Here is a 27,776-nt window from a genome sequence, read left to right on the forward strand (position 1 = left end):
CAACCTATCAGAGGAAAACAACGAAATAACAGAAACACTGAAGTGCAACAAAAAAACAAACGACAATGCAACACACGCAGAAGCGAACTATAAAATAACAACTGCCATTTTTCTGACTTGGTACAGGACATTTTTAAGAAAATGGTGGACTGAATAGTTCTAATTGTTATTGATGCCTAGACCACAACGAAAATCACCCGATTAAATGTTTAGTAAATAAACTCATCATAGATACCAGGACTAAATTTAGTATATACGCCAGACGCGCGTTTCGTCTACAAAAGACTCCTCATTGACGCTCGAATTCCCAAAAGTTGACAATGCCAAATAAAGTACGAAGTTGAAGAGCATTGAGGACCAAAATTCCTAAAAGTTTTGCCAAATTCAAAAAAAAAAAATGTTTTGATATACTAAATATAGAAGAAAAACTCGGGTCATTGCAAAAACAAAAGTATGGCAGTGATCAGCGAATTGGAATCTTGAATGCAAACAACTCAAATCACAGAGGAAACATATGACACACTAATAGAATTGTCTCCTGAGTTGAGGTATATGAGAATCTAAATGCCTGATGAAAAACTCCAGTTGGAAGCTCTTTTGTCAAAATGCATCGTAACATGTTCAAAGGCTGAATTTGATATAAAATTTACTCAGTGAGTATTGAAATCCATTAGGCACCGCCAATCAACCAACGAATACGACAAATACCTTGAACTTTGTTGAAGTGCCAAAGTCTGGTGAAATTGAATCAAGACAACCATTCTACTCTTGGCGGATTACGGAGTATATATCTCTCAGTTAAAACGGTTTTGCATTTCCAGTTATGCTTTCCTTGATAGAGGGTTTCTGCTCACAAGGAAGCTATTAAAACAAGCGTTCTCAGTAGTGAAGTTAAAATCATTCATTGGTAAGTTATACGCGTATGGAATATCCGTTTCACAGGTGATAACAGATATCTTCCTAAAGTTTTCTGGAATGTGACCTACCAAATCAAAATTATAACCGAATTTGAACTAACATGAGCAACACGACTGCTGCCACGACATATGAAACAGGATTAGCTTATCCTTCCGGAGCACCTGATATCACCCAAGGTATTGGTGGGGTTCGTGTTGCTCTATCTTTGGTTTTCTATGTTGTGTCTTGTATACTCTTGTGTTTCCTTCTTTTATAACCATGGTGTGTCGTTGAGTTTTAATGTTTCTCTGGAATCCTTCGTCTATTATGTTAACACCAGACACAGCCATGTAAACCCTTCCACACTGAACAAGGTTCAAGTACTGACATTAGTCAAGAATGCACAAATCGGAAAGGGCGTCTACCGGTAGATGGCGCACCATTGTAATCACAAATTTTAGCTTAATCTGCCAAGGATGGATAGGAATGGGCTGGCTTGATTAGCAAGTATGACTTCAAACTAGTGGTTTGGAAATTGAAATGTATAAGCGCCTGTAGGCAGGTGAAGGCGAGACCAAATCATCTCAAAACTGCCTTCATGATCAAAGGACCTGTCCACTTCACACGTATGAAATTCTGGCTTTACATGCTTTGTCTACGTATGCCCGTGCTATTGTGTGGTCTTATTTGGCAAAAGTAGAATATCAAAAATACCAAACTCCGTGGAAAGTCCCCAAGCAAATGGCAAAATTAAAAGCTCAAACACATCGAATGAATTGATAACAGCTGTCATATTCCTGACTTGGTACAGGGATATTTTAATGTAGAAAATGGTGGAATAAAACTGGTTTTATAGTTTGCTAAACCTCTCACTTGTTTGGCAGTGGCATAAAATTATTTTGAAATTGATATGTGAACAAAACAAACGGACAAAGTAGGTAAAAATGTCAAAAATAGGGATACAGCAGTCAACATTGTATCATAAGCTTAATCACTATCAAATCAAGCATACATAAAAACATAAATAAACAAAAAGCATATAGACAAAGCACATTAGCAAAATTGAAAGATAAACATGTAAATCTTACCAAAACACAATAACGGGATGTACAAGTATCGAGCAACGCCAAAGTAAATTGTTTCTTCGACGTTTTTCTTGTCATAGGAAAACGTCAATAATCATATCGAAAGAAGGAAGTTAGAACCTTCTTAGGCAAAAATCTGAACAGACAAGGTATGTCAATCGGTGAGAGGTATGGTGAAATAATCAAATGTTGAGAAAAACAATCAAATAAATTAGAAAGCCAAATCCATTCATAGATGGAAGAGCAACACAAAAATGCCGAAAGACCACCATTGTCAGAACGTAGGTACTGTTTCTGTCCGAGGCTCTATGGTATTGTCAGAACGTAGGTACTGTTTCTGCTGGAGGCTCTATAGAAATAATGTGAAATTGATTACTCTCGTAGTGGTAAGAACCATATGTGTACTCTAAAGCAATACTTTTACATGTAAGTTATGTAAATATTCAAAGTTCATGAACCATGTCTGACGGTACATCACTTGACAATCTCCATGGCAATGATTGTGCCAATGCGGATACAACTGCATACCAAATATTATTGACTTATGCTAAGTCTTTCTCTGAAAACTATGTAAAAGTTTCAAAGTCAATGAACCATGTTTGGATTATATATTCTCCATAAAAACAGGACTTACAAATGCCAATAATTTGCATACCAAATATCATTGACTTCAAATTAGGGGTTCACCATAGCCTGATCTAATCACAAACTAAATACATGTAAACTAAGCTAAAGTATTAAAGTCAATAGACAATGACTGAGGGAGCAGGGCCAAATATTCCCCCATGGACATGAAATGTGCTAAACCTTATACAGCTGCATACCAATTAACCAGGGGAAGGGGCCAAATATTCTCAATGGAAATGAAATGTGCTAATACTTGTACAACTGAATACTGAGTTCCAGTTAACATTGGCCTACCACTAATGGTTCCCCTTGAAATGAGATATGCCAACTTATACATGTTAACTAAGCAAAAATTTAATAGACCAGGACTAAGGGGGGCAGAGCCAAATAGTCTCCATTGAAAAGAGATATGTTTATACAACAGCATATCTAATATCTTTGACCTACCACTAGTGGTTCCCCATAAACTGACCTAATTACAAACTGATACAAAAGACCATGACTAAAGGGGCAGGGCCAACGTATCTCCATGGAAATGAGATGTTTCAATGGCAATGCAAATACAACTGCATACCAAATATGTTTGACGTACAATTTATAGTTCACCACAAACTAGACCAAATCACAAACTTATACATTATTGACCAAAACAGCATACCTATGTTTCACTTTTAGACAACCTCAAGTGAGACAAAAATTGAATCATAATATCCTGGTAATATGCACATTTACATAGTATGTTACACAAAAAGTTTCATGAAATTCTGTAGAGTGGATTCAAAGGAGTTACAATGACAAGAACAGACTGATGGACGGACAGACAGAGAGAGGGATGGGTCAAAACATTATATAGATATAGGAAGATGTGGTGTGAGTGCCAATGAGACAACTCTCCATCCAAATAACAATTTATAAAAGTAAACCATTACAGGTCAAAGTACGGCCTTCAACTTGGAGCCTTGGCTCACACCGAACAACAAGCTATAACATGATACAAATTATAGCCTACTTTGTGCCATGGGGTATAAAAGTCAGATGATTAACCCAATGAATAAACTTAAATTAATATATCTTTATAATTTCTGCAATGAACATATGCTTATACATCATTCTTATTATTAAACTGTTTATACAATTATGCTCATTATAAATTGTTAAACAGTACAATCATGATTTTTATACATCATGACACGGTACAATCATGATTTTTATACATCATGACATGGTACAATCATGATTTTTAAAAATAATTAATAGGTACAATCATGATTATAAATTATTATACAGTACAATCATGATTATTATATATAACATAATTATTATACAGTACAATCATGAAACAGTACAACAATGATTATTATAAATGATCAAAAGCTTTCAAGATCAGTCATGACCAGATGTGTTTCAAATAATTTGTTCAAAACCACTAAAAATTGGTTGACAAACATTTGTTTGATTCGAATAAATTCTTCTTCATCTTCTGTCCCATAAAAGTCTGAGCAGTACGATATCTTCAAAGCCTTCAGATCTACCAATGAAGATAATGTCTCACTCAGCTGTAAACAAACAGAGGAAACTAAGGAATTCTGGGATAGATTCAGGTACAGAATGGAATGTAATAAGGAAATGTAAGGCAACAGGCGAAGAATACCACCATCATCTAGTTTACTGTCCTCTAACTCAAGCACTAGTAAGGTAGACTTAACTTCTTCTAATAGACGTCCTAAACTTCCACAACATAATGTCAGTGTGTTTCCACCTAAATCAATGTGTTGTAAGGCTTTAGTATGGTGTGATGTTGATAGGTATCTGATATCTGATTCCGTCAGACCACATCCTGCCAGACGAAGATGTTGTAACGGCTGCTGTGTACCACTGATAAGCTGTCGTAGCTTGTACTTCAGTCTGTTACTACTTAGATCCAGTCTGCTTAGGTTTGGTAAGGAGGACAGTGTTTTACCAAGGACCTCTGTTGTAGAGTCACTCTGGTACACAGTTATACTGTTACACGAAAGGTCTAAGGCACATAAGTTTGTAAACTTCTCAAGTGTAGGGGCCAGGTTACAAAAACTCTCACAGTTAATAGAGTTGTACTTCAATCTAATTCCTGTCAAGTACTGAAAATAAAAATAATAAAACATTATCAGATGGTATCTTAATGACATCTTCAGACTTCTGGAAAAAGTTACAAAAACTCATGGTTTGTAACATTTGGAAAATAATAACAAACAAACGACTATCTAGAGCTTTAACATGTTTAAGGTGAAAATAGCTCAGTAAATATGTACATGTGTTAACCATACCCTATGTAAAATTATATACCTGTGGATTAATCTGTCCAAGAAGTATGTTAAGCTTAGGTTCCCCCAAACATGTAGCATCGAGTTTCTGTAAACACATACACAGTTTACTATCAGTAAATCCTGATACCTTCAAGGCTTTACTTAGTTCTGTCAGCGTCTGGTCTGCAGCTACAAAAGCATCAAGTTTGACTAGAACTGAAATAAACAAGATTATATTGTAAACTGGTATGTTGTTAGCTATTATCCTTTAAACTTAGAAATAACCAGGTGCTCCAAAGGGCACAGCTTTATACTCCCACAGAGGTCAAACCCTGAACAGTTGGGTCAAAATCTTTAATTGTTTTTACATAGGCGGTAATGGTAACGTTTTTTCCTGTAGCTCAGTCCATTACGTAAACTTGGATATGTATGATAGCTCGTTTCGATGCTGTGACATTTTCACATATGTGGTTAAATTTTCGGGGTACAAAGTGAGATTACTTTTTCCATAAATAAGCATACCCCGAACATCCTTTTGTGATGCGGCTCCTTGTGGTAAAATATCCCCTTTTTAACACAATAACTTCTTTGAAAATTTAATACTTTGAACATATTCAATAGCTCCATAGTTTTTACACATTTATTCTATGTTCCTCTACTTTCCTAATCACCACAAATAATTCAGTTCAGTCATTTGTTAAAAATAGAAACATGTCCAATATCACTACACAGAGATTTTTTCTTTACACATGACTTTTGAGTTCCTCATTTCGAGGCATTAGGGATGTTGTCCCAGTTGAGGCAAGTATGGACACAACATTGAAGCTTGTGAGGACAAGTTCATTTATATACATATTATCTACAGCTCTAAATTTGGATTGTGATGAAATTCTTGACATAATATGAGTGTCTGACACACAATGCAATATTGTCCAATTAAAGATTTCTTCTTCAAACTTTTCAAAAATTTGGAATTTGAGAAATTCGGAAAAAAATGAAAACTTTGACCACCCCCCCTTTTTTGGCAAAAAAGTCCCAAACCTGACATTTCTTTATACATTTTTTACAAGTAGTGTAAGGGAGGTAAATCTGCACATACCAAACATCGTATGTTAACTGTTTTTGATTTTCCTCCCTTACACTGCTTTTAAATTGTCTTAATTGTCCATTGACCAGAAAAATCTAGTTTCACCCTTTTTTTAACCTCATTTCCAAAACATTTTGAGCCATAACCCCAAAGTCATTACTCACCATCCCTTAATGGTATGGAAACTTGAGGTATAATTTCAGAGAGATTCATACACTTAAACACAAGTTTTGTTTGAAAACTACAAAAATGCTTATTTTGGACGCCCTTTTTTCCCCTTTTTCCTAACTTATTGGGAATATACATAACCCCCAAAATCAATCTCAACCTTCCTTTCGTGGTATTGAAACTTTCAGTAAAGAGAGATCCATTCACTAAATCTAAATTTTATGTCCAGAAACTCAATGGGTCTTCAGACGAAGACGACATGATACCATTATACAACGTAAAATTTTGACTGTCATATAAAAATAGGAAATTGGTGATTATATTGTAAACTGATATATTGTTAGTTATTATCATTTAATCAATGAATTAAAAGTTTAGACAGTATCTAAATATCAAATGAGAAAAAACAATCTTGAGTGCACACCCTGAAATGTCTCACCTGCTTAACTTATAATGATTGCATTTTTGCAAAAAATCTGTTACATTAACAGATAAAGCTTTTACTTCATTTTTAGATACAATTAAAATCATTATATGGTCAAGGTTAGTTGAACCCTGCCAGACATTTACACCTGACCCTAACCCTGACTATTGCATACACATGATAGAGTATAATCAGTATATGAGAAAACAAAAGTGACTTGACTGTTAGTGTTGCTCTTCACCAATTGCAAATTCATTCAAAATTAACCCAAATTGTTCAACTGGTCAGAAATTTGAACAAGTCATTCAGTCAAAATGTGAAAGTGCAAGGTGATAAAATAAAACACACTTACAATCCTATAAGACTTTAACTCCACTGTATTGATGTAATTACTAAATCAGTCTATCAATCTGTATAGTTATATTATAGCCAATTAATTAATAAAGGTGTTGAGATTGTATGATATGACCTTTAGTATGGTAATGGCTATAATATAACTGTACAGCTTGATTTAGGAATTACATCAATACATCTATCATGTCTATCACATATAGAACTAAAATTCTACTGATTTCCCCCCCCCCCCACATTTTTAAAGTTGGGTTAAAAGTCAATAAAAGGAGAGATAGGCTATACATATATGGGACACCAACCAAACAAGCAAGAGAAAAACAACTCTGCAGGGTACAGCTTTATACAACAGCAGAGGTTGAACCCTGAACAGTTAGGGCAAGTATGGACACAACATTCAAGCTGGATTAAAGTTTTTTCTTTGGCTTTTGAGCAATTCACTATGCTGTTGAATTTGAATCCTCTCAAAGAAAAAATATTGGAAGAAATTTTCTTTTCAAATTCTTAAATCTGAAATGAGAAAAAAAATTGACCCCCACCCCAATTTTTATTCTCCCTTCCCTCTTTCCTTTATTCCAAAAATGATCTCAATTCAAATTTCTTATGGAGTTTGCAGCAATAACTACTCATTTAAATACATCATAAAATATTAAAATATAAAATGACATACAGTCATGGCTAAAATTATCATTAATTTATAGTAACTTCTAAAAAAATAAATGGGGAATGTGTCCAAAAAGGACACAGATGATGCCCCCCTGGCATATAACCTTAACATAACTCAAGAACTGTAAAAGTGAAGCTGCCAAAAATTGAACTTAAACTGAGTTTTGAGGTAATAAGCATTATATACACTTTTCATCAGATTTAGTTGAGACAAACTAAAGTTAAGAGAACAGAAACTAAAAAAATCTTCAATTTTTCCACTTGTAAAGGGGCATAACCCTAGAATGGTAATCAAAGTGCTTGTAATCACTGAATGGTAAAGATTGCTTTAATGTATCAGTTGGTAGTAAAGTGAATATTGGAAACTTCTAAATTCTAGACAAAGAAAGATAACTCCAATTTTCAAAGAAGATTATATAGAGCATTGGTTTTAGGTGATTCAACAACCATTCTGGATAAAGAAAGATAACTCAAACTTATTGACTTGAAACTACAAAAATGCTTGTTTTTGGCCCTTTATTCTTAGACTGTTTGCCCCATAACCCTTAAAATATATCCCAACCTTCTTCTTATGGTACTAAACATTGTGGTACAATTTCAGAACAATTGCAACTTATTGTTCTGACACTAGATACATTTTTGGGCCTTTTGGTCCCCTAATTTTAAAACCTTAGGGACCCAAATCCCTAAATCATTCTTAAGCTTCCTTTTGTGGTTATAAACATTGTGTTAAAATTTTATTGATTTCTGTTATCTTATACTAGAGTTATTATCAGGAAACCATCCGTCTTTGGACGAAGCTGGCGACGACGCTGACGATGTGATACCAATATACAACCACAAAAATTTTTGCAGTTGTATAAAAACCACAACAATAGACAAATGCAAGCTTCAAGCTTTAAGTTTAGTTTGTATAGCTATTAAGGAGGCTCGAGGGAACTAGAATTTCAGCAAAAATTAAAAAGAAAATAATTTCACTACAAATTTTATTTATTACTGTATTAGTTTTTACTTTATCATATGACAAAAACACATGTATGATACAAAAATAAACCATAAAAATCAATTTTTTTTGGCCCCAGATGACTTTTAAAATGTATATATCATTAAAAATGCTCCAAATTATCTCCCTTTGGTGCAAAAACCTTTTTTTTTTTGCATTAAAATTGAAATATCTTTCTTAACTCATCTGTGACCTAAATTTTTTTATTACTTTTTTTTACTAAGCTGTACTAAATGTAAACTATTGTAAAATTTAAGCTATGTCTGTGGTTTAGTTCTTTTTTTACTTTGAAAAAAACTCTATTTCTCCTATTAGTTCAACAGAACAAAAGTACCTTAGAGTTTACAAAAATGCTTTTTTTAAAGACAGATTGTGACCTTAAATGAACGGTGATCCCATTTTTTATTTGATTTTTCTATAAGGTATATAATAAAGTTCATTTATAGAAAAATATAGCGAAATCCTACATTAAAAAAAAAATGATTTATACCCGCAAGCCCCCTTAACAATAATATTACTTTATCCTAAATTAAAATAACAATATTTTACTGTAATATTAAACTTTCCATTCTGAATTCTTATTGTTTATATGAACATACTTGAAGTGTCAGGCAGGAACTGATCAGCCATCATTAAACGATCTGGTACAGGCTGGGGCAATAACTGTACAGCTTTATTATACATGTTGACCATCACATTCTGACGAGCTTCATTATAGGACAACATACAATGTGTAGCCAGATAGTACAGGATTACCTCCGCTAAAAATAGATAGGGAATTACCTCAATTACAATCAGATTACAGAGGATAGGACAGCATACAATGTGTAGCCAGATAGTACAGGATTACTTCCGCTAAAAATAGATAAGGAATTACCTCAATTACAATCAGATTACAGAGGAAATGACAATGTACAATGTGTAGCCAGATAGTACAGGATTACCTCCGCTAAAAATAGATAGGGAATTACCTCAATTACAATCAGATTACAGAGGATAGGACAGCATACAATGTGTAGCCAGATAGTACAGGATTACCTCCGCTAAAAATAGATAGGGAATTACCTCAATTACAATCAGATTACAGAGGAAATGACAATGTACAATGTGTAGCCAGATAGTACAGGATTACCTCCGCTGAAAATAGATAGGAATTACCTCTGTTACAATCAGATTACAGAGGATATGACAACATACAATGTGTAGCCAGATAGTACAGGATAACCTCCGCTAAAAATAGATAAGGAATTACCTCAGTTACAATCAGATTACAGAGGAAATGACAATGTACAATGTGTAGCCAGATAGTACAGGATTACCTCCGCTAAAAATAGATAGGGAATTACCTCAATTACAATCAGATTACAGAGGATACAACAACATACAATGTGTAGCCAGATTGTACAGGATTACCTCCGCTAAAAATAGATAAGGAATTACCTCAATTACAATCAGATTACAGAGGATACAACAACATACAATGTGTAGCCAGATAGTACAGGATTACCTCCGCTAAAAATAGATAAGGAATTACCTCAATTACAATCAGATTACAGAGGATACAACAACATACAATGTGTAGCCAGATTGTACAGGATTACCTCCGCTAAAAATAGATAGGGAATTACCTCAATTACAATCAGATTACAGAGGAAATGACAATATACAATGTGTAGCCAGATAGTACAGGATTACCTCCGCTGAAAATAGATAGGAATTACCTCAATTACAATCAGATTACAGAGGATATGACAACATACAATGTGTAGCCAGATAGTACAGGATTACCTCCGCTAAAAATAGATAAGGAATTACCTCAATTACAATCAGATTACAGAGGATAGGACAACATACAATGTGTAGCCAGATAGTACAGGATTACCTCCGCTAAAAATAGATAGGAATTACCTCAATGAGGGACATTGGTGAAGATTATCCCCACTTAATTCCAGGTGGCACTGTGGTAGATCAGGTCCAACATCTGTTTGTATGATAAGAAAGCCAGCATTCATTGCCACATATGATACACCAATATGTGTATGCTGATAAGTTTTAATTAAAATTAATTCTTTTGTACTATTTTTATCTTACTCACTATTTAGTATATAAATGATAAATGTGTAAAATTTTGAATACATTCCGTCAGTGACTTTCTATACTTTACTTAGTATAGTAAGTCCCTGATTGCCGGAACTGAAAAAAAACCTCAGGAGTGCATGTGTATTATCATGCAGTGGAAGAAAAATGAGAGAGTGTTTTTTTTTTAACATACTCACAATTAAAGATATAAATTAAATGAATGTATTTCTCTCTTTATTAATTTTTTGTTAAAATGGAATGTAAAAGTGTTGTTAGATACATGATATAATAATCAAACTGTTTACACAAATATATAGATATAGTATGATTTTTTTATTTGTGTTATTCTTTAACTAAATTTCATTAATTAAACTGGTAGAAATCTTTATACTTGTATATATGACAAATTAAAAACAAAACCATGCTTTCAATTTCAAATTTGATGGGATTTTTTTCCATTAAGATACTTTAATTTTTTTAAATGAGAATCAAATAATAGACATTAGAATTTTGGAAATGACTGCACATTTTACATCAAAATTAATAGAGTTATATCTGAAACAAATAGGCTTAAATACTTTTCAATACAGCTCATCAATTTCTGAAATACCTGCGACTGGGAACAAAAAATAACTAATTTAATTAAAGTGTCATACCAAAATGAAAAGAGCAAGGAATCACCTACAAAATGTAACATAAATAAAGATCTCAGTATTATAGAGTATCTGTGTGACTGTGTTGCAGGTTACTAATACGGGCAAAAAAATAATAAAAATGATAGGTCACCTCACATTTTCTCAAGCTACAGGTTGTGACAAAATGACACATTTTGTATGGATTAAACAGGAAAAAACACCATTTTGTGATTAGAAACTAAACAAAATGATAGAATTGTTAAATACTTAAGGAAAAGTTGGCTTTCAGACAATGTTTTGTGAATATAAAAAAAAAAGATAGGGTCACCGTACGGTCTTTCCGGCTAAAATACAAAATAGGAAAATTTCATGAAGAATCCTTCAGAGAATGCACTGTTTTAGAGTTACCTCCCCTTAAAATGCCAATTTAAATTTTTTAAAATCAACCAGAAATAATCAGCATTTGCAAAACTATTAATATGTATAACTTATAATCTTATAAATTGGTTCTTTTAAATGAAAATTCACATTAAATATCTGCATTCCTGCATCAAATTTTGCTAGCTTGATAGAAAATATGGACCTTTGATTCTCTGTTTTTTACAATCCAAGATGGAGGAAGACACCCATACCACCTTAAATGGTGTTTGGCCAACAATAATGATTATTACTTTCAAATTACTTTTTCAAAAAACTTTAAAGAATTTTATAATTCATTGCTGAAATAAAAAAAACTTCTTTTTATGAAAAATATTTCAAACAGGCAGTTCTTGACGGATATCATATAATCTAAGATTGTTAAATGTTTATATTTTTTTTTTAAATTACAAATTAATTTTATTGAATATTTTTCACTTCAGTTTTCATTTGTCAAAACTTTTAACTGATTTATGATCGCTCTGCAAAAAATAAAGATCACAGCAAACTAAACTGTTTTTGCTAGCTGTCCATTCTTTTAGTTCTATAGTATATGCATTAGCATTATATTTTCGTTATTTAACATTTTAATGCTGATATTTTCATATTTTATTTAATGCAAATTGATAGTAAAAATGAAAAAAAGATAGCAAAATAAGTAAAAAAAAAAAAAAAATATTGAAAAAGAAAATAATTCCCCCAAGTCATATATCATACATGTTATAGGACAATCAATTCTATGTGCTTTTCATATTTTTTCCTTTTTGTTGCAAATGTCCATTTCTTATTTTAAAAAAATAAAAACATATGTCCATCTTTATACGACACCTCCAGGTATAAACACCAGTTAAAGATATTAAGTAATAAAAAACTTCTTATTATAATTTGTATACAAATATAAACAATGTAATTCTCAATAGGATACAGATAGTACAGGATTACCTCCGCTAAAAATAGATAAGGAATTACCTCAATTACAATCAGATTACAGAGGAAATGACAACATACAATGTGTAGCCAGATAGTACAGGATTACCTCCGCTGAAAATAGATAAGGAATTACCTCAATTACAATCAGATTACAGAGGAAATGACAATATACAATGTGTAGCCAGATAGTACAGGATTACCTCCGCTGAAAATAGATAGGAATTACCTCAATTACAATCAGATTACAGAGGAAATGACAATGTACAATGTGTAGCCAGATAGTACAGGATTACCTCCGCTGAAAATAGATAGGAATTACCTCAATTACAATCAGATTACAGAGGATATGACAATATACAATGTGTAGCCAGATAGTACAGGATTACCTCCGCTAAAAATAGATAAGGAATTACCTCAGTTACAAACAGATTACAGAGGATATGACAACATACAATGTGTAGCCAGATAGTACAGGATTACCTCCGCTAAAAATAGATAGGAAATTACCTCAATTACAATCACATTACAGAGGATATGACAATGTACAATGTGTAGCCAGATAGTACAGGATTACCTCCGCTAAAAATAGATAAGGAATTACCTCAGTTACAAACAGATTACAGAGGAAATGACAATATACAATGTGTAGCCAGATAGTACAGGATTACCTCCACTAAAAATAGATAGGAATTACCTCAATTACAATCAGATTACAGAGGAAATGACAATATACAATGTGTAGCCAGATAGTACAGGATTACCTCTGCTAAAAATAGATAAGGAATTACCTCAATTACAATCAGATTACAGAGGAAATGACAATATACAATGTGTAGCCAGATAGTACAGGATAACCTCCGCTAAAAATAGATAAGGAATTACCTCAATTACAATCAGATTACAGAGGATACAACAATATACAATGTGTAGCCAGATAGTACAGGATTACCTCCGCTAAAAATAGATAAGGAATTACCTCAATTACAATCAGATTACAGAGGAAATGACAATATACAATGTGTAGCCAGATAGTACAGGATTACCTCTGCTAAAAATAGATAGGGAATTACCTCAATTACAATCAGATTACAGAGGAAATGACAATATACAATGTGTAGCCAGATAGTACAGGATTACCTCTGCAAAAAATAGATAGGAATTACCTCTGTTACAATCAGATTACAGAGGATATGACAATATACAATGTGTAGCCAGATAGTACAGGATTACCTCCGCTAAAAATAGATAAGGAATTACCTCAGTTACAAACAGATTACAGAGGATATGACAACATACAATGTGTAGCCAGATAGTACAGGATTACCTCCGCTAAAAATAGATAGGAAATTACCTCAATTACAATCACATTACAGAGGATATGACAATGTACAATGTGTAGCTAGATAGTACAGGATTACCTCCGCTAAAAATAGATAAGGAATTACCTCAGTTACAAACAGATTACAGAGGAAATGACAATATACAATGTGTAGCCAGATAGTACAGGATTACCTCCACTAAAAATAGATAGGAATTACCTCAATTACAATCAGATTACAGAGGAAATGACAATATACAATGTGTAGCCAGATAGTACAGGATTACCTCTGCTAAAAATAGATAAGGAATTACCTCAATTACAATCAGATTACAGAGGAAATGACAATATACAATGTGTAGCCAGATAGTACAGGATAACCTCCGCTAAAAATAGATAAGGAATTACCTCAATTACAATCAGATTACAGAGGATACAACAATATACAATGTGTAGCCAGATAGTACAGGATTACCTCCGCTAAAAATAGATAAGGAATTACCTCAATTACAATCAGATTACAGAGGAAATGACAATATACAATGTGTAGCCAGATAGTACAGGATTACCTCTGCTAAAAATAGATAGGGAATTACCTCAATTACAATCAGATTACAGAGGAAATGACAATATACAATGTGTAGCCAGATAGTACAGGATTACCTCTGCAAAAAATAGATAGGAATTACCTCTGTTACAATCAGATTACAGAGGAAATGACAATATACAATGTGTAGCCAGATAGTACAGGATTACCTCCGCTAAAAATAGATAGGGAATTACCTCAATTACAATCAGATTACAGAGGAAATGACAATATACAATGTGTAGCCAGATAGTACAGGATCACCTCCACTAAAAATAGATAGGAATTACCTCAATTACAATAAGATTACAGAGGAAATGACAGCATACAATGTGTAGCCAGATAGTACAGGATTACCTCCGCTAAAAATAGATAGGAATTACCTCAATTACAATCAGATTACAGAGGAAATGACAATATACAATGTGTAGCCAGATAGTACAGGATTACCTCCGCTAAAAATAGATAGGGAATTACCTCAGTTACAATCAGATTACAGAGGAAATGACAATATACAATGTGTAGCCAGATAGTACAGGATTACCTCTGCTAAAAATAGATAGGAATTACCTCAATTACAATCAGATTACAGAGGAAATGACAATATATATACAATGTGTAGCCAAATAGTACAGGATTAACTCCGCTAAAAATAGATTAGAAATTACCTCTGTTATAATCAGATTACAGAGGAAATGACAATATACAATGTGTAGCCAGATAGTACAGGATTACCTCTGCTAAAAATAGATAGGAATTACCTCAATTACAATCAGATTACAGAGGAAATGACAATATATATACAATGTGTAGCCAAATAGTACAGGATTAACTCCGCTAAAAATAGATTAGAAATTAATTACCTCAATTACAATCAGATTACAGAGGAAATGACAATATACAATGTGTAGCCAAATAGTACAGGATTACCTCCGCTAAAAATAGATAGGAATTACCTCAATTACAATCAGATTACAGAGGAAATGACAATATATATACAATGTGTAGCCAAATAGTACAGGATTAACTCCGCTAAAAATAGATTAGAAATTACCTCAATTACAATCAGATTACAGAGGAAATGACAATGTACAATGTGTAGCCAGATAGTACAGGATTAACTCCGCTAAAAATAGATTAGAAATTACCTCTGTTATAATCAGATTACAGAGGAAATGACAATATACAATGTGTAGCCAGATAGTACAGGATTACCTCTGCTAAAAATAGATAGGGATTACCTCAATTACAATCAGATTACAGAGGAAATGACAATATACAATGTGTAGTCAGATAGTACAGGATTATCTCCACTAAAAATAGATAGGAAATTACCTCAATTACAATCAGATTACAGAGGAAATGACAATATACAATGTGTAGTCAGATAGTACAGGATTACCTCTGCTTAAAATAGATAAGGAATTACCTCAATTACAATCAGATTACAGAGGAAATGACAGTATACAATGTGTAGCCAGATAGTACAGGATTACCTCCGCTAAAAATAGATAGGGATTACCTCAATTACAATCAGATTACAGAGGAAATGACAACATACAATGTGTAGCCAGATAGTACAGGATTACCTCCGCTGAAAATAGATAAGGAATTACCTCAATTACAATCAGATTACAGAGGATACAACAACATACAATGTGTAGCCAGATAGTACAGGATTACCTCTGCTAAAAATAGATAGGAAATTACCTCAATTACAATCAGATTACAGAGGAAATGACAATATACAATGTGTAGCCAGATAGTACAGGATTACCTCTGCTTAAAATAGATAAGGAATTACCTCAGTTACAATCAGATTACAGAGGAAATGACAGTATACAATGTGTAGCCAGATAGTACAGGATTACCTCCGCTAAAAATAAATAGGAATTATGTCAATTACAATCAGATTACAGAGGAAATGACAATATACAATGTGTAGTCAGATAGTACAGGATTACATCCGCTAAAAATAGATAGGAATAACCTCAATTACAAGCAGATTACAGAGGATACAACAACATACAATGTGAAGCCAGATAGTACAGGATTACCTCTGCTAAAAATAGATAGGGAATTACCTCAATAACAATCAGATTACAGAGGAAATGACAGTATACAATGTGTAGCCAGATAGTACAGGATTACCTCCGCTAAAAATAAATAGGAATTACCTCAATTACAATCAGATTACAGAGGAAATGACAATATACAATGTGTAGTCAGATAGTACAGGATTACCTCCGCTGAAAATAGATAGGAATTACCTCAATTACAATCAGATTACAGAGGATAGGACAATTTACAATGTGTAGTCAGATAGTACAGGATTATATCCGCTAAAAATAGATAGGAATTACCTCAATTACAATCAGATTACAGAGGAAATGACAATGTACAATGTGTAGCCAGATAGTACAGGATCACCTCCACTAAAAATAGATAGGAATTACCTCAATTACAATCAGATTACAGAGGAAATGACAATATACAATGTGTAGTCAGATAGTACAGGATTACCTCTGCTTAAAATAGATAAGGAATTACCTCAATTACAATCAGATTACAGAGGAAATGACAGTATACAATGTGTAGCCAGATAGTACAGGATTACCTCCGCTAAAAATAGATAGGGATTACCTCAATTACAATCAGATTACAGAGGAAATGACAACATACAATGTGTAGCCAGATAGTACAGGATTACCTCCGCTGAAAATAGATAAGGAATTACCTCAATTACAATCAGATTACAGAGGAAATGACAGTATACAATGTGTAGCCAGATAGTACAGGATTACCTCCGCTAAAAATAGATAGGGATTACCTCAATTACAATCAGATTACAGAGGAAATGACAACATACAATGTGTAGCCAGATAGTACAGGATTACCTCCGCTAAAAATAGATAGGGATTACCTCAATTACAATCAGATTACAGAGGATACAACAACATACAATGTGTAGCCAGATAGTACAGGATTACCTCCGCTAAAAATAGATAGGAATTACCTCAATTACAATCAGATTACAGAGGAAATGACAATATACAATGTGTAGCCAGATAGTACAGGATTACCTCTGCTAAAAATAGATAGGAATTACCTCAATTACAATCAGATTACAGAGGAAATGACAATATACAATGTGTAGCCAGATAGTACAGGATTACCTCTGCTAAAAATAGATAGGAAATTACCTCAATTACAATCAGATTACAGAGGAAATGACAATATACAATGTGTAGCCAGATAGTACAGGATTACCTCTGCTTAAAATAGATAAGGAATTACCTCAGTTACAATCAGATTACAGAGGAAATGACAGTATACAATGTGTAGCCAGATAGTACAGGATTACCTCCGCTAAAAATAAATAGGAATAACGTCAATTACAAGCAGATTACAGAGGATACAACAACATACAACGTGAAGCCAGATAGTACAGGATTACCTCTGCTAAAAATAGATAGGGATTACCTCAATTACAATCAGATTACAGAGGAAATGACAATATACAATGTGTAGTCAGATAGTACAGGATTACATCCGCTAAAAATAGATAGGAATTACCTCAATTACAAGCAGATTACAGAGGAAATGACAATGTACAATGTGTAGCCAGATAGTACAGGATCACCTCTGCTAAAAATAGATAGGGAATTACCTCAATAACAATCAGATTACAGAGGAAATGACAGTATACAATGTGTAGCCAGATAGTACAGGATTACCTCCGCTAAAAATAAATAGGAATTACCTCAATTACAATCAGATTACAGAGGAAATGACAATATACAATGTGTAGTCAGATAGTACAGGATTACCTCCGCTGAAAATAGATAGGAATTACCTCAATTACAATCAGATTACAGAGGATAGGACAATATACAATGTGTAGTCAGATAGTACAGGATTACATCCGCTAAAAATAGATAGGAATTACCTCAATTACAATCAGATTACAGAGGAAATGACAATGTACAATGTGTAGCCAGATAGTACAGGATCACCTCCACTAAAAATAGATAGGAATTACCTCAATTACAATCAGATTACAGAGGAAATGACAATGTACAATGTGTAGCCAGATAGTACAGGATCACCTCCACTAAAAATAGATAGGAATTACCTCAATTACAATCAGATTACAGAGGAAATGACAATATACAATGTGTAGTCAGATAGTACAGGATTACCTCCGCTAAAAATAGATAGGAATTACCTCAATTACAATCAGATTACAGAGGAAATGACAATGTACAATGTGTAGCCAGATAGTACAGGATCACCTCCACTAAAAATAGATAGGAATTACCTCAATTACAATCAGATTACAGAGGAAATGACAATATACAATGTGTAGTCAGATAGTACAGGATTACCTCTGCTAAAAATAGATAAGGAATTACCTCAATTACAATCAGATTACAGAGAAAATGACAATATACAATGTGTAGTCAGATAGTACAGGATTACCTCTGCTAAAAATAGATAGGGAATTACCTCAATTACAATCAGATTACAGAGGAAATGACAATATACAATGTGTAGTCAGATAGTACAGGATTACCTCTGCTAAAAATAGATAGGGAATTACCTCAATTACAATCAGATTACAGAGGAAATGACAATATACAATGTGTAGCCAGATAGTACAGGATTACCTCCGCTAAAAATAGATAGGGAATTACCTCAATTACAATCAGATTACAGAGGAAATGACAATATACAATGTGTAGCCAGATAGTACAGGAAAACCTCCACTAAAAATAGATAGGGATTACCTCTGTTATAATCAGATTATAGTGGATATATATATATATTACAACATATAATAAGAAGCCAAATAGTACAGGATTATCTCTGCTAAGAAAAAAGATAAGGAATAACCTATTACTCAGAGTTTAGTTAAAAACATATTTCTTTCTTAAGTTAAAATTTAAGAAAACAGAGATATTATTATAACTAGCAGTACTTACGAGTTGGAAATCCTGACATATCCAGATATCTGAGTTTTGTTGGAGTTTTATTTTTAACGCATTCAAGGAAAGTATGAGCCAAACATGTGGTGTATCTCAAACATTGCCTGGTTACTTCAGATAAATATAACATATCGTATAATGGCCTGACAGAAGTAAACACGTTTGGTACCAGTTTCTGTAGTGACAAAGTTTCAAATGGCCAATGAGACAACAACACATCAACAGCCCGATCTTTGTTACATATCAATGCTTGTTGCATCAATACAATACAAAGCTCTTTGGGTATGTAGTTTATAGCCTGAGCTGTCATGGTGGAATCTTGTATGATGTAACGAGAACACAATGTTGTCAAAGATGCTACACTCTTCGGCTGTTGTCCGATAGCTGGTGGAGAACAGAGGTCTAAAGGATACACAACACCCTGGTAATACTCATACCATAGTGATGTATCCATTCTCTATACACTAGAAGTTCTTTCTCTTATAAGGGTGTATCTATTCTCAATATAATAAAAATTTGTCCTTTCTATAATGATGTGGGTTTTTCAAATAACAATGTGTCCCTTTTCTAAAAATGATGTGTTCCTTCTCTTAAAATGATGGGTTCCTCCTCTAATGATGTGTTCCTTTTCTTAAAATGATGTGTTCCTTCTCTAATAATAATGTGTTCCTTTTCTTATAATGATGTATTCCTTCTCTAATAATGATATGTTCCTTCTCTTATAATGATGTGTTCCTTCTCTAATAATGATATGTTCCTTTTCTTGTAATGATGTGTTCCTTCTCTTATAATGATGTGTTCCTTCTCTTAAAATGATGGGTTCCTCCTCTAATGAGGTGTTCCTTTTCTTAAAATGATGTGTTCCTTCTCTAATAATAATGTGTTCCTTTTCTTATAATGATGTATTCCTTCTCTAATAATGATATGTTCCTTCTCTTATAATGATGGGTTCCTTCTCTAATAATGATATGTTCCTTTTCTTATAATGATGTGTTCCTTCTCTTATAATGATGTGTTCCTTCTCTAATAATGATGTGTTCCTTCTCTAATAATGATGTGTTCCTTCTCTAATAATGATATGTTCCTTTTCTTATAATGATGTGTTCCTTCTCTTATAATGATATGTTCCTTTTCTTATAATGATGTGTTCCCTCTCTTATAATCATGTGTTCCTTCTCTTATAATGATGCGTTTCTGGCCACACATGTATATAATGTAACACACCTTCTGTAATCATGTTACTTCTCTTATAAATGTATAACGATATATATCTCCTTCACTCTCGTACAGTGAAGAGTTCCTTATCTTACACTATGTTTCTTCCCTTATAATGATGTGTTCTGCTCTGATAAGATAGTTCCTTCTGTTGATAATGATGTATTCTCTGTTGATAAATCCCATCTCTTATATTGCTATGACCATTTCCATTATCATTTCACTGTAAAGAGATTGATTGATGAAAAACTGTCCAACTACATATATCACAGAAGGTGAGCCTTATATATTTACATTACCATATTATTAGTCCCTTCAAATATGTCAAAGCACTCTCAAATATTTGTCATTATGATTTTACATATCTTTTTTTGCCAATAAAATTATGTTGTAAGGTACAAAAGTTACAGTATTGTTTTTTTCTACTGTACAAAACTGTTTGAAATGTTTGAAGCTATTTGACTTCTTTTCTGTTAAGGATAAATAAAAGTTGGCAGTAGATGATAAAAATGGACTTTTCAGTGTACATATACATACTTTCTGCAAGTCATAAAACAACATCATTTAAGATTCATGAGGTGTATTGTATTGTTTTTCACCAAAAGAAGGAAATTACGATTACAAAATATCTGGACACTGAAAAAAGCCCACTAGGTCTACCAGTTTCAAATTTCAGCAAATGTTAACATCAATTGCCTTGAAGGATACACAATTGACTTGTATTTCTTATTGTTAATGTTTTTTTAATCAATGCTAAGTTGGATATTGCAATCAGAGGTGAACATGAAATCAGTAATGGATGGCAATGAAATCATATTTTAAGACAACATGAAACAACCTCACATGCTTCCAACAAAAAGATTGGACGAGAATATAAACTGTAGAACAAGAGTGAAATATTTTTTATATCATCTGAAGAATGAAAGACATTGAAAGTTTCTTTGACTTAAAAAAATATGGAATTTTACAGTATACAATACAGACACGCACATTCATAACATTGCTGAATCACTTGAAAAGTAAAGAAAAATTGTATCATCGTGTGCTGTGTTTTCGTACTAAGTATAACAATTTTCACTAAAAAAATTCTTACATTTTCACTGTTGAGTTTTTATTCACATACATGTGTACTCATATTTTAAAAGGATTTTCTGTCGAATATTTTAGGTATCTAGATTTTTTTGTCAAGGCTTACTACGAATTTTTACTGTTTCAAATTTTTTTGCGATTTTTGTGTCAAAAAACCATGTCATATGTTTTTGTATGAAGTAACCAGATGCTCCGCAGGGCGTAGCTTTATAGGACCGCAGAGGTTGAACCCTGAATGGTTGGGGCAAGTATGGACACAACATTCAAGCTGGATTCAGCTCTAAATTTGGATTGTGATTAAATAGTTGACACAGCATAGGTTTCTGACACAGAATGAATGTGTTCTAATGAACTTAAAAAATTTTGTTTTCTCTTAGAGCAATTCACTATGCTGTTGAATATTAATCCTCTCAAAAAAATGTTTGAAGAAATTTTCTTTTTATTTATGAAATTTCAAATGAGAAAATTGAACCCAATTTTTTTAATCACATCCCCCTTTCCCTTATTCCAAAACTAATCTCAATTAAAATTTCTAATGGAGTTTGCAACAATAACTACTCATTTAAATACATCATAAAATATTAAGATGTAAAAAAACTGCTTGTTATCACTGAATGGTAAAGATTATTTTAATTTATCAGTTGGTAGTAAAAAGTGAATATACATTGTATATTGTATATATAACAAAGATTTAAGTTGATTCTGGACAAAGAAAGATAACTCCAAATAAAAACAATTCTTACAATTAGATATTTCTTGCTTACTATTCAGGACAAAGAAAGATAACTCTAATTAAAAACAAAATTGCTATTTCACAATATTTTGCAATAAGATATTTCTTGCCATTGCGCAATACTGTGCAATTGAAAAGACTTGCTATTGCACAAAACTTAATATAATAATTTTAGATCCTGATTTGGACCAACTTGAAAACTGGGCCCATAATCAAAAATCTAAGTACATGTTTGGATTCAGCATATCAAAGAACCCCAAGATTTCAATTTTTGTTAAAATCAAACTAAGTTTAATTTTGAACCCTTTGGACTTTAATGTAGACCAATTTGAAAACAAGACCAAAAATGAGGAATCTACATACACAGTTAGATTTGGCATATCAAAGAACCCCATTTATTCAATTTTTGATGAAATCAAACAAAGTTTAATTTTGGACCCCGATTTGGACCAACTTGAAAACTGGGCCGATAATCAAGAATCAAACGAAGTTTAATTTTGGACCCTTTGGACCTTAATGTAGACCAATTTGAAAAAGGGACAAAAGTTAAAAATCTACATACACAGTTAGATTCGGCATATCAAAGAACCCCGATTATTCAATTTTGATGAAATCAAACAAAGTTTAATTTTGGACTCTTTGGGCCCCTTATTCCTAAACTGTTGGGACCAAAACTCCCAAAATCATTACCAACCTTCCTTTTATGGTCATAAACCTTGTGTTTAAATTTCATAGATTTCTATTTACTTATACTAAAGTTATGGTGCGAAAACCAAAAAAAAATGCTTATTTGGGTCCCTTTTTGGCCCCTAATTCCTAAACTGTTGTGACCTAAACTCCCCAAATCAATACCAACCTTCCTTTTGTGGTCATAAACATTGTGTTTAAATTTCATTATTTTCTATTTACTTAAACTAAAGTTATTGTGCGAAAACCAAGAATAATGCTTATTTGGGCCCTTTTGTGGCCCCTAATTCCTACACTGTTGAAACCAAAACTCCCAAAATCAATCCCAACCTTTCTTTTGTGGTCATAAACCTTGTGTCAAAATTTCATAGATTTCTATTAACTTAAACTAAAGTTATAGTGCGAAAACCAAGAAAATGCTTATTTGGGCCCTTTTTGGCCCCTAATTCCTAAAATGTTGGGACCAAAACTCCCAAAATCAATACCAACCTTCCTTTTGTGGTCATAAACCTTGTGATAAAATTTAATAGATTTCTATTCACTTTTACTAAAGTAAGAGTGCGAAAACTAAAAGTATTCGGACGACGACGACGACGACGACGACGACAACGACGACGCCAACGTGATAGCAATATACGACGAAAATAATGTTGTTGTTCTGGTGATTGCTTGAATCATAAAAAAATTAGTATTATTCTTTTTAGTACTAAAACTAACTAATTAACAGTTTTCATTACTTTTCTACATTGGCTAGAGGTATAGGGGGAGGGTTGAGATCTCACAAACATGTTTAACCCCGCCACATTTTTGCACCTGTCCCAAGTCAGTAGCCTCTGGCCTTTGTTAGTCTTGTATTATTTTAATTCTAGTTTCTTGTGTACAATTTGGAAATTAGTATGGCATTCATTATCACTGAACTAGTATATATTTGTTCAGGGGCCAGCTGAAGGACGCCTCTGGGTGCAGGAATTTCTCGCTACATTGAAGACCTGAAAGTGACCTTCTGCTGTTGTTGTTTTTTTCTACGGTCAGGTTGTTGTCTCTTTGACACATTCCCCATTTCCATTCTCAATTTTATTTGGTTGATGTTTCATGTGCTGAAATTCTAACATTTGATTATTTTCATATTGGCTCTTGGTTTCTACTATCAATGACTAAATTTTTTAGTTCTTAGTAAGAATGAACTATTTTACTACGTAAACATATATAATCCCCCTGTATATATGTCCGGTAACTAGCCTAACAATCACAGGCACATTTATGTGTCTAATGTAAATTAAGGGTACCCAAATTGCACCTATCCAGAAAAATAGCAACGGAAATCTTACAAGATTTTCTAGAGACTCAACAATTTGTATTTTTATGATTTGATACTCTGTACGACTTTCAACATAGGTAAACATATTTTTAGATATACACAAAATGTTCACAGTGTTTATCAACAGATGGCTGTTTACTGAAAAAAGCAAAATTTAGGAAAATGTCACCATGCGAAGTCATCAAAACGTCATCTTTTTAAAATTAGCAAATACAATATATTATAAGTACCCATTTCGTAATATAAGAAGAGTAAGCATCGACTTATATCCAATTGTTCAAAATATTTGAAGAAATTAAACAGAAGCTCGGTTATTAGACTTTTGACGATGTGAATTTAAGCATGGATGCAATTTGGGTACTCCTCATTACAGAATCATGGATGGTTTGGAGGTTGATTCAAACCCATTTTTTTATGACTCAATATGGATTAAAAATCAAACTGGTGTACCTATACAATAAAGAAGGATAGGGCTACAGTATGGACATTTTTTTCTTGATCACAAAAAAACGTAGGTGAAAAAACCGTCAAAATAGGTGCAATTTGGGTAACGTCACGTTATCTATTGGTAGACCCACTATCAACGTACATTTACGTAAATGTATGTTGATAGTAGGTCTTCCAATGGATTGAAACAAGTGCTTGTGTGTATGGTGGTGGGTATGGTTCTACATGCCTTAACGGTGTGGTTGTTCTACAAAGGATGTGAAGATTTGGAAGAAGAAGAAGCTTTGAGGATTATTCAATGTGAAGAGTCAAAAATTAATTTTATGGTTCAATAAATTCAAAATAGATGATAGCCATTCATTTACGTGATGGTACCCAAATTGCATCCATGCTTAAATTCTCATTGTCAAAAGTCTAATAACCGAGCTTCTGTTTAATTTCTTCAAATATTTTGAACAATTGGATATTAGTCCATGCTTACTCTTCATATTTTACGAAATGAATACTTATATGGGGACAGTAGAAAATTCAATAAAAAAAAAAAAAAAATAATTTCGGGAAAATTTCCCTAAGTTTTCATTGTACTACATGTACTAATGAACTCAAAATCGTTCAATTTTTTTTGTTGTGTTTTTGAATTTCCGGATCGCCGCAGAAGTCTACTCCCGTTTCCGGTCTTGTTTACATGAGACTGAATAAAATGTATAATTATCAGTCTAAGAAAGGAACTAATACTAATTCATTTAAAAAAAAAATGTTTGTTATTAAAAAAACGTTACCTGATGACAACGTTTCTTTATTTACATTGAATATGACGTCATAACTTAAATAACGTCACAACTAAAATCCCTAACAACAGAACCAAAATCGGAAACGTTACGGTATTTCCATTTCTCTTTTTAACATTGTTGATTTTAAAAAAAATCAGACTTCGTCCCTATTCATGCTATTCACAGGTAATTCCTGCCTCATATTAATATTTGCTAATTTTAAAAAGATGATGTTTTGATGACGTCGCATGATGACGTTTTCGTACATTTTGCTTTTCAGTAAACAGTCCATCTGTTGATAAATACTGTGAACGTTTTGTGTATATCTTGACCAATATGTAAATATTATTATTATACAAAACTGTTAATACATGCAAAATCTTCGATAAGAAGGAAATAAAGTTAATATATATATATGTTGAAAGAAGTGCATAGTATCAAATCATAAAAATACAAATTTTTAGTCTCTAGGAAATCTTTAAAGAAAGATAAGAAGTTAGCAATATCCTTTAACTCTACTTTCTGCTATATAGATTACGTTCTTTCACTAAACAATTCAAAATTTGGTGACTATGTGGAACGAATCTATCCCTTCGAATTGGAAATAAAGGATACTACAGATACAGTTAAGTCGGCTTCATATCTTGACTTACATCTAGAAATTGACTATGAGGGTCGGTTGAAAACAAAACTATACGACAAAAGAGATGATTCCAGCTTTCCAATTGTGAACTTTCCATTTCTAAGTAGCAACATTCCAGCAGCACCTGCATACGGGGTACATATCTCCCAATTGATACGATATTCCCGTGCTTGCATTTCCTATCATGATTTTCTTGATAGAGGGTAACTGCTCACAAGGAAGCTATTAAACTAAGACTTCCAAATGGTGAAGTTGAAATCATCCCTTTGTACATTTTACGGACGCCATCACGAGTTGTTTGACCGTTATTGAATAACTGTTTCACAAATGATATCGGATATGATCCTTACGTCGTAACTACAATCCCCTTCCCTTTCATGAATGTGACCTACCGAATTAAGACTATTTACCAGATTTGTAATCACATAAGCAACACGACGGGTGCCACATGTGGAGCAGGATCTGCTTACCCTTCAGGAGCACCTGAAATCACACCTAGTTTTTGGTGGAGTTCGTGTTGTTTATTCTTTAGTTTTCTATGTTGTGTCGTGTGCGCTATTGTTTTTCTGTTTGTCTTTTTCATTTTAAGCCTTGGCGTTGTCAGTTTATTTTAGAATTATGAGTTTGACTGTCCCTTTGGTATCTTTCGTCCCTCTTTGTAAGATTTCCGTTGCTATTTTTTCTAAATAGCTGCAATTTGGGTACCCTTACGTTAAAAAATATTAACAATAAAGCAATACAATCGTAATCAATCAGTTCCATGCCCAACCCTGCATTCCGGCTATTAGTCTCCAATGTAACAATATTTTTTTTAATTTTTGTTACATTTCAATCATAACCGAAGCCAGTGCCTATATGCCATATGTTGAGAAAAATCATCAAAGATACTACGCTTATTATCATGTCAAGTATTTTGCAACTTTGATTTAGTCACTTGATACATTTGTTATTACTTCATTTTTTACAGTGAGTCATCTGCATATGGTGTTACACCTTACGAACAAAGATGACTGGGAACCAGTCTAATATAATTTCAATTTTCATTATGAGTAAGCAATCCCGTACCCGACACTAAAAGAACAAAAAACAACTGAATATTTTAACTCTCTAATGGAAATTTATAATAGTTAAAGAAAAAGCGTCCCTTCAAGGGTTAGGCAGTGGTTATTTTGTAGGCTCAGGTTTAAATATCCTTATTGAAACCGGTAAAATAGCTTATTTATATAGGAATGGCTATTTAGCCAGCTTCTTCTTATTTGTATAAGCTTCCTTTAGACAGGAACACCTCTAATGATATTAGAGTATATACGAGGGAAATTTTGTGGATATTT

At 33.0% G+C, this 27,776-nt stretch overlaps 1 protein-coding gene across 6 annotated transcripts; it reads right to left on the reverse strand.

The window, feature by feature from the left end:
- Positions 1-3,668: 3,668 nt before the first annotated feature.
- On the reverse strand, positions 3,669-27,448 carry LOC134726051 (leucine-rich repeat-containing protein 14-like). 6 transcript variants are annotated; one of them, XM_063590442.1, is made up of 5 exons: positions 27,411-27,448; positions 19,541-20,981; positions 9,190-9,351; positions 4,932-5,107; positions 3,669-4,726 (listed from the first exon to the last, which is right to left on the reverse strand). In XM_063590442.1, the coding sequence occupies exons 2-5, from the start codon at positions 19,995-19,997 to the stop codon at positions 3,977-3,979; spliced, it is 1,545 nt and encodes a 514-aa protein (XP_063446512.1). In that variant the 5' UTR covers positions 19,998-20,981; positions 27,411-27,448; the 3' UTR covers positions 3,669-3,976. The 6 variants fall into 6 exon arrangements, with proteins under 6 accessions (XP_063446512.1, XP_063446510.1, XP_063446511.1 ...); XM_063590440.1 differs by having other exon boundaries at positions 27,387-27,445; XM_063590441.1 differs by having other exon boundaries at positions 27,337-27,429.
- Positions 27,449-27,776: the final 328 nt, after the last annotated feature.

Source organism: Mytilus trossulus, chromosome 7, assembly GCF_036588685.1.
Source record: "Mytilus trossulus isolate FHL-02 chromosome 7, PNRI_Mtr1.1.1.hap1, whole genome shotgun sequence".
Classification (NCBI taxonomy): domain Eukaryota; kingdom Metazoa; phylum Mollusca; class Bivalvia; order Mytilida; family Mytilidae; genus Mytilus; species Mytilus trossulus.

Excerpts from the sequence above, each read along its gene's own strand:
- LOC134726051 (XM_063590442.1), bottom strand. The coding sequence starts at position 19,997 with ATGGATACATCACTATGGTATGAGTATTACCAGGGTGTTGTGTATCCT. Across the intron at positions 9,352-19,540 it reads TATGTCAGGATTTCCAACTC|CGGAGGTAATCCTGTACTAT; the intron begins GTAAGTACTGCT and ends ATCTATTTTTAG. Across the intron at positions 5,108-9,189 it reads GTTCCTGCCTGACACTTCAA|TTCTAGTCAAACTTGATGCT; the intron begins GTATGTTCATAT and ends TGTTTATTTCAG.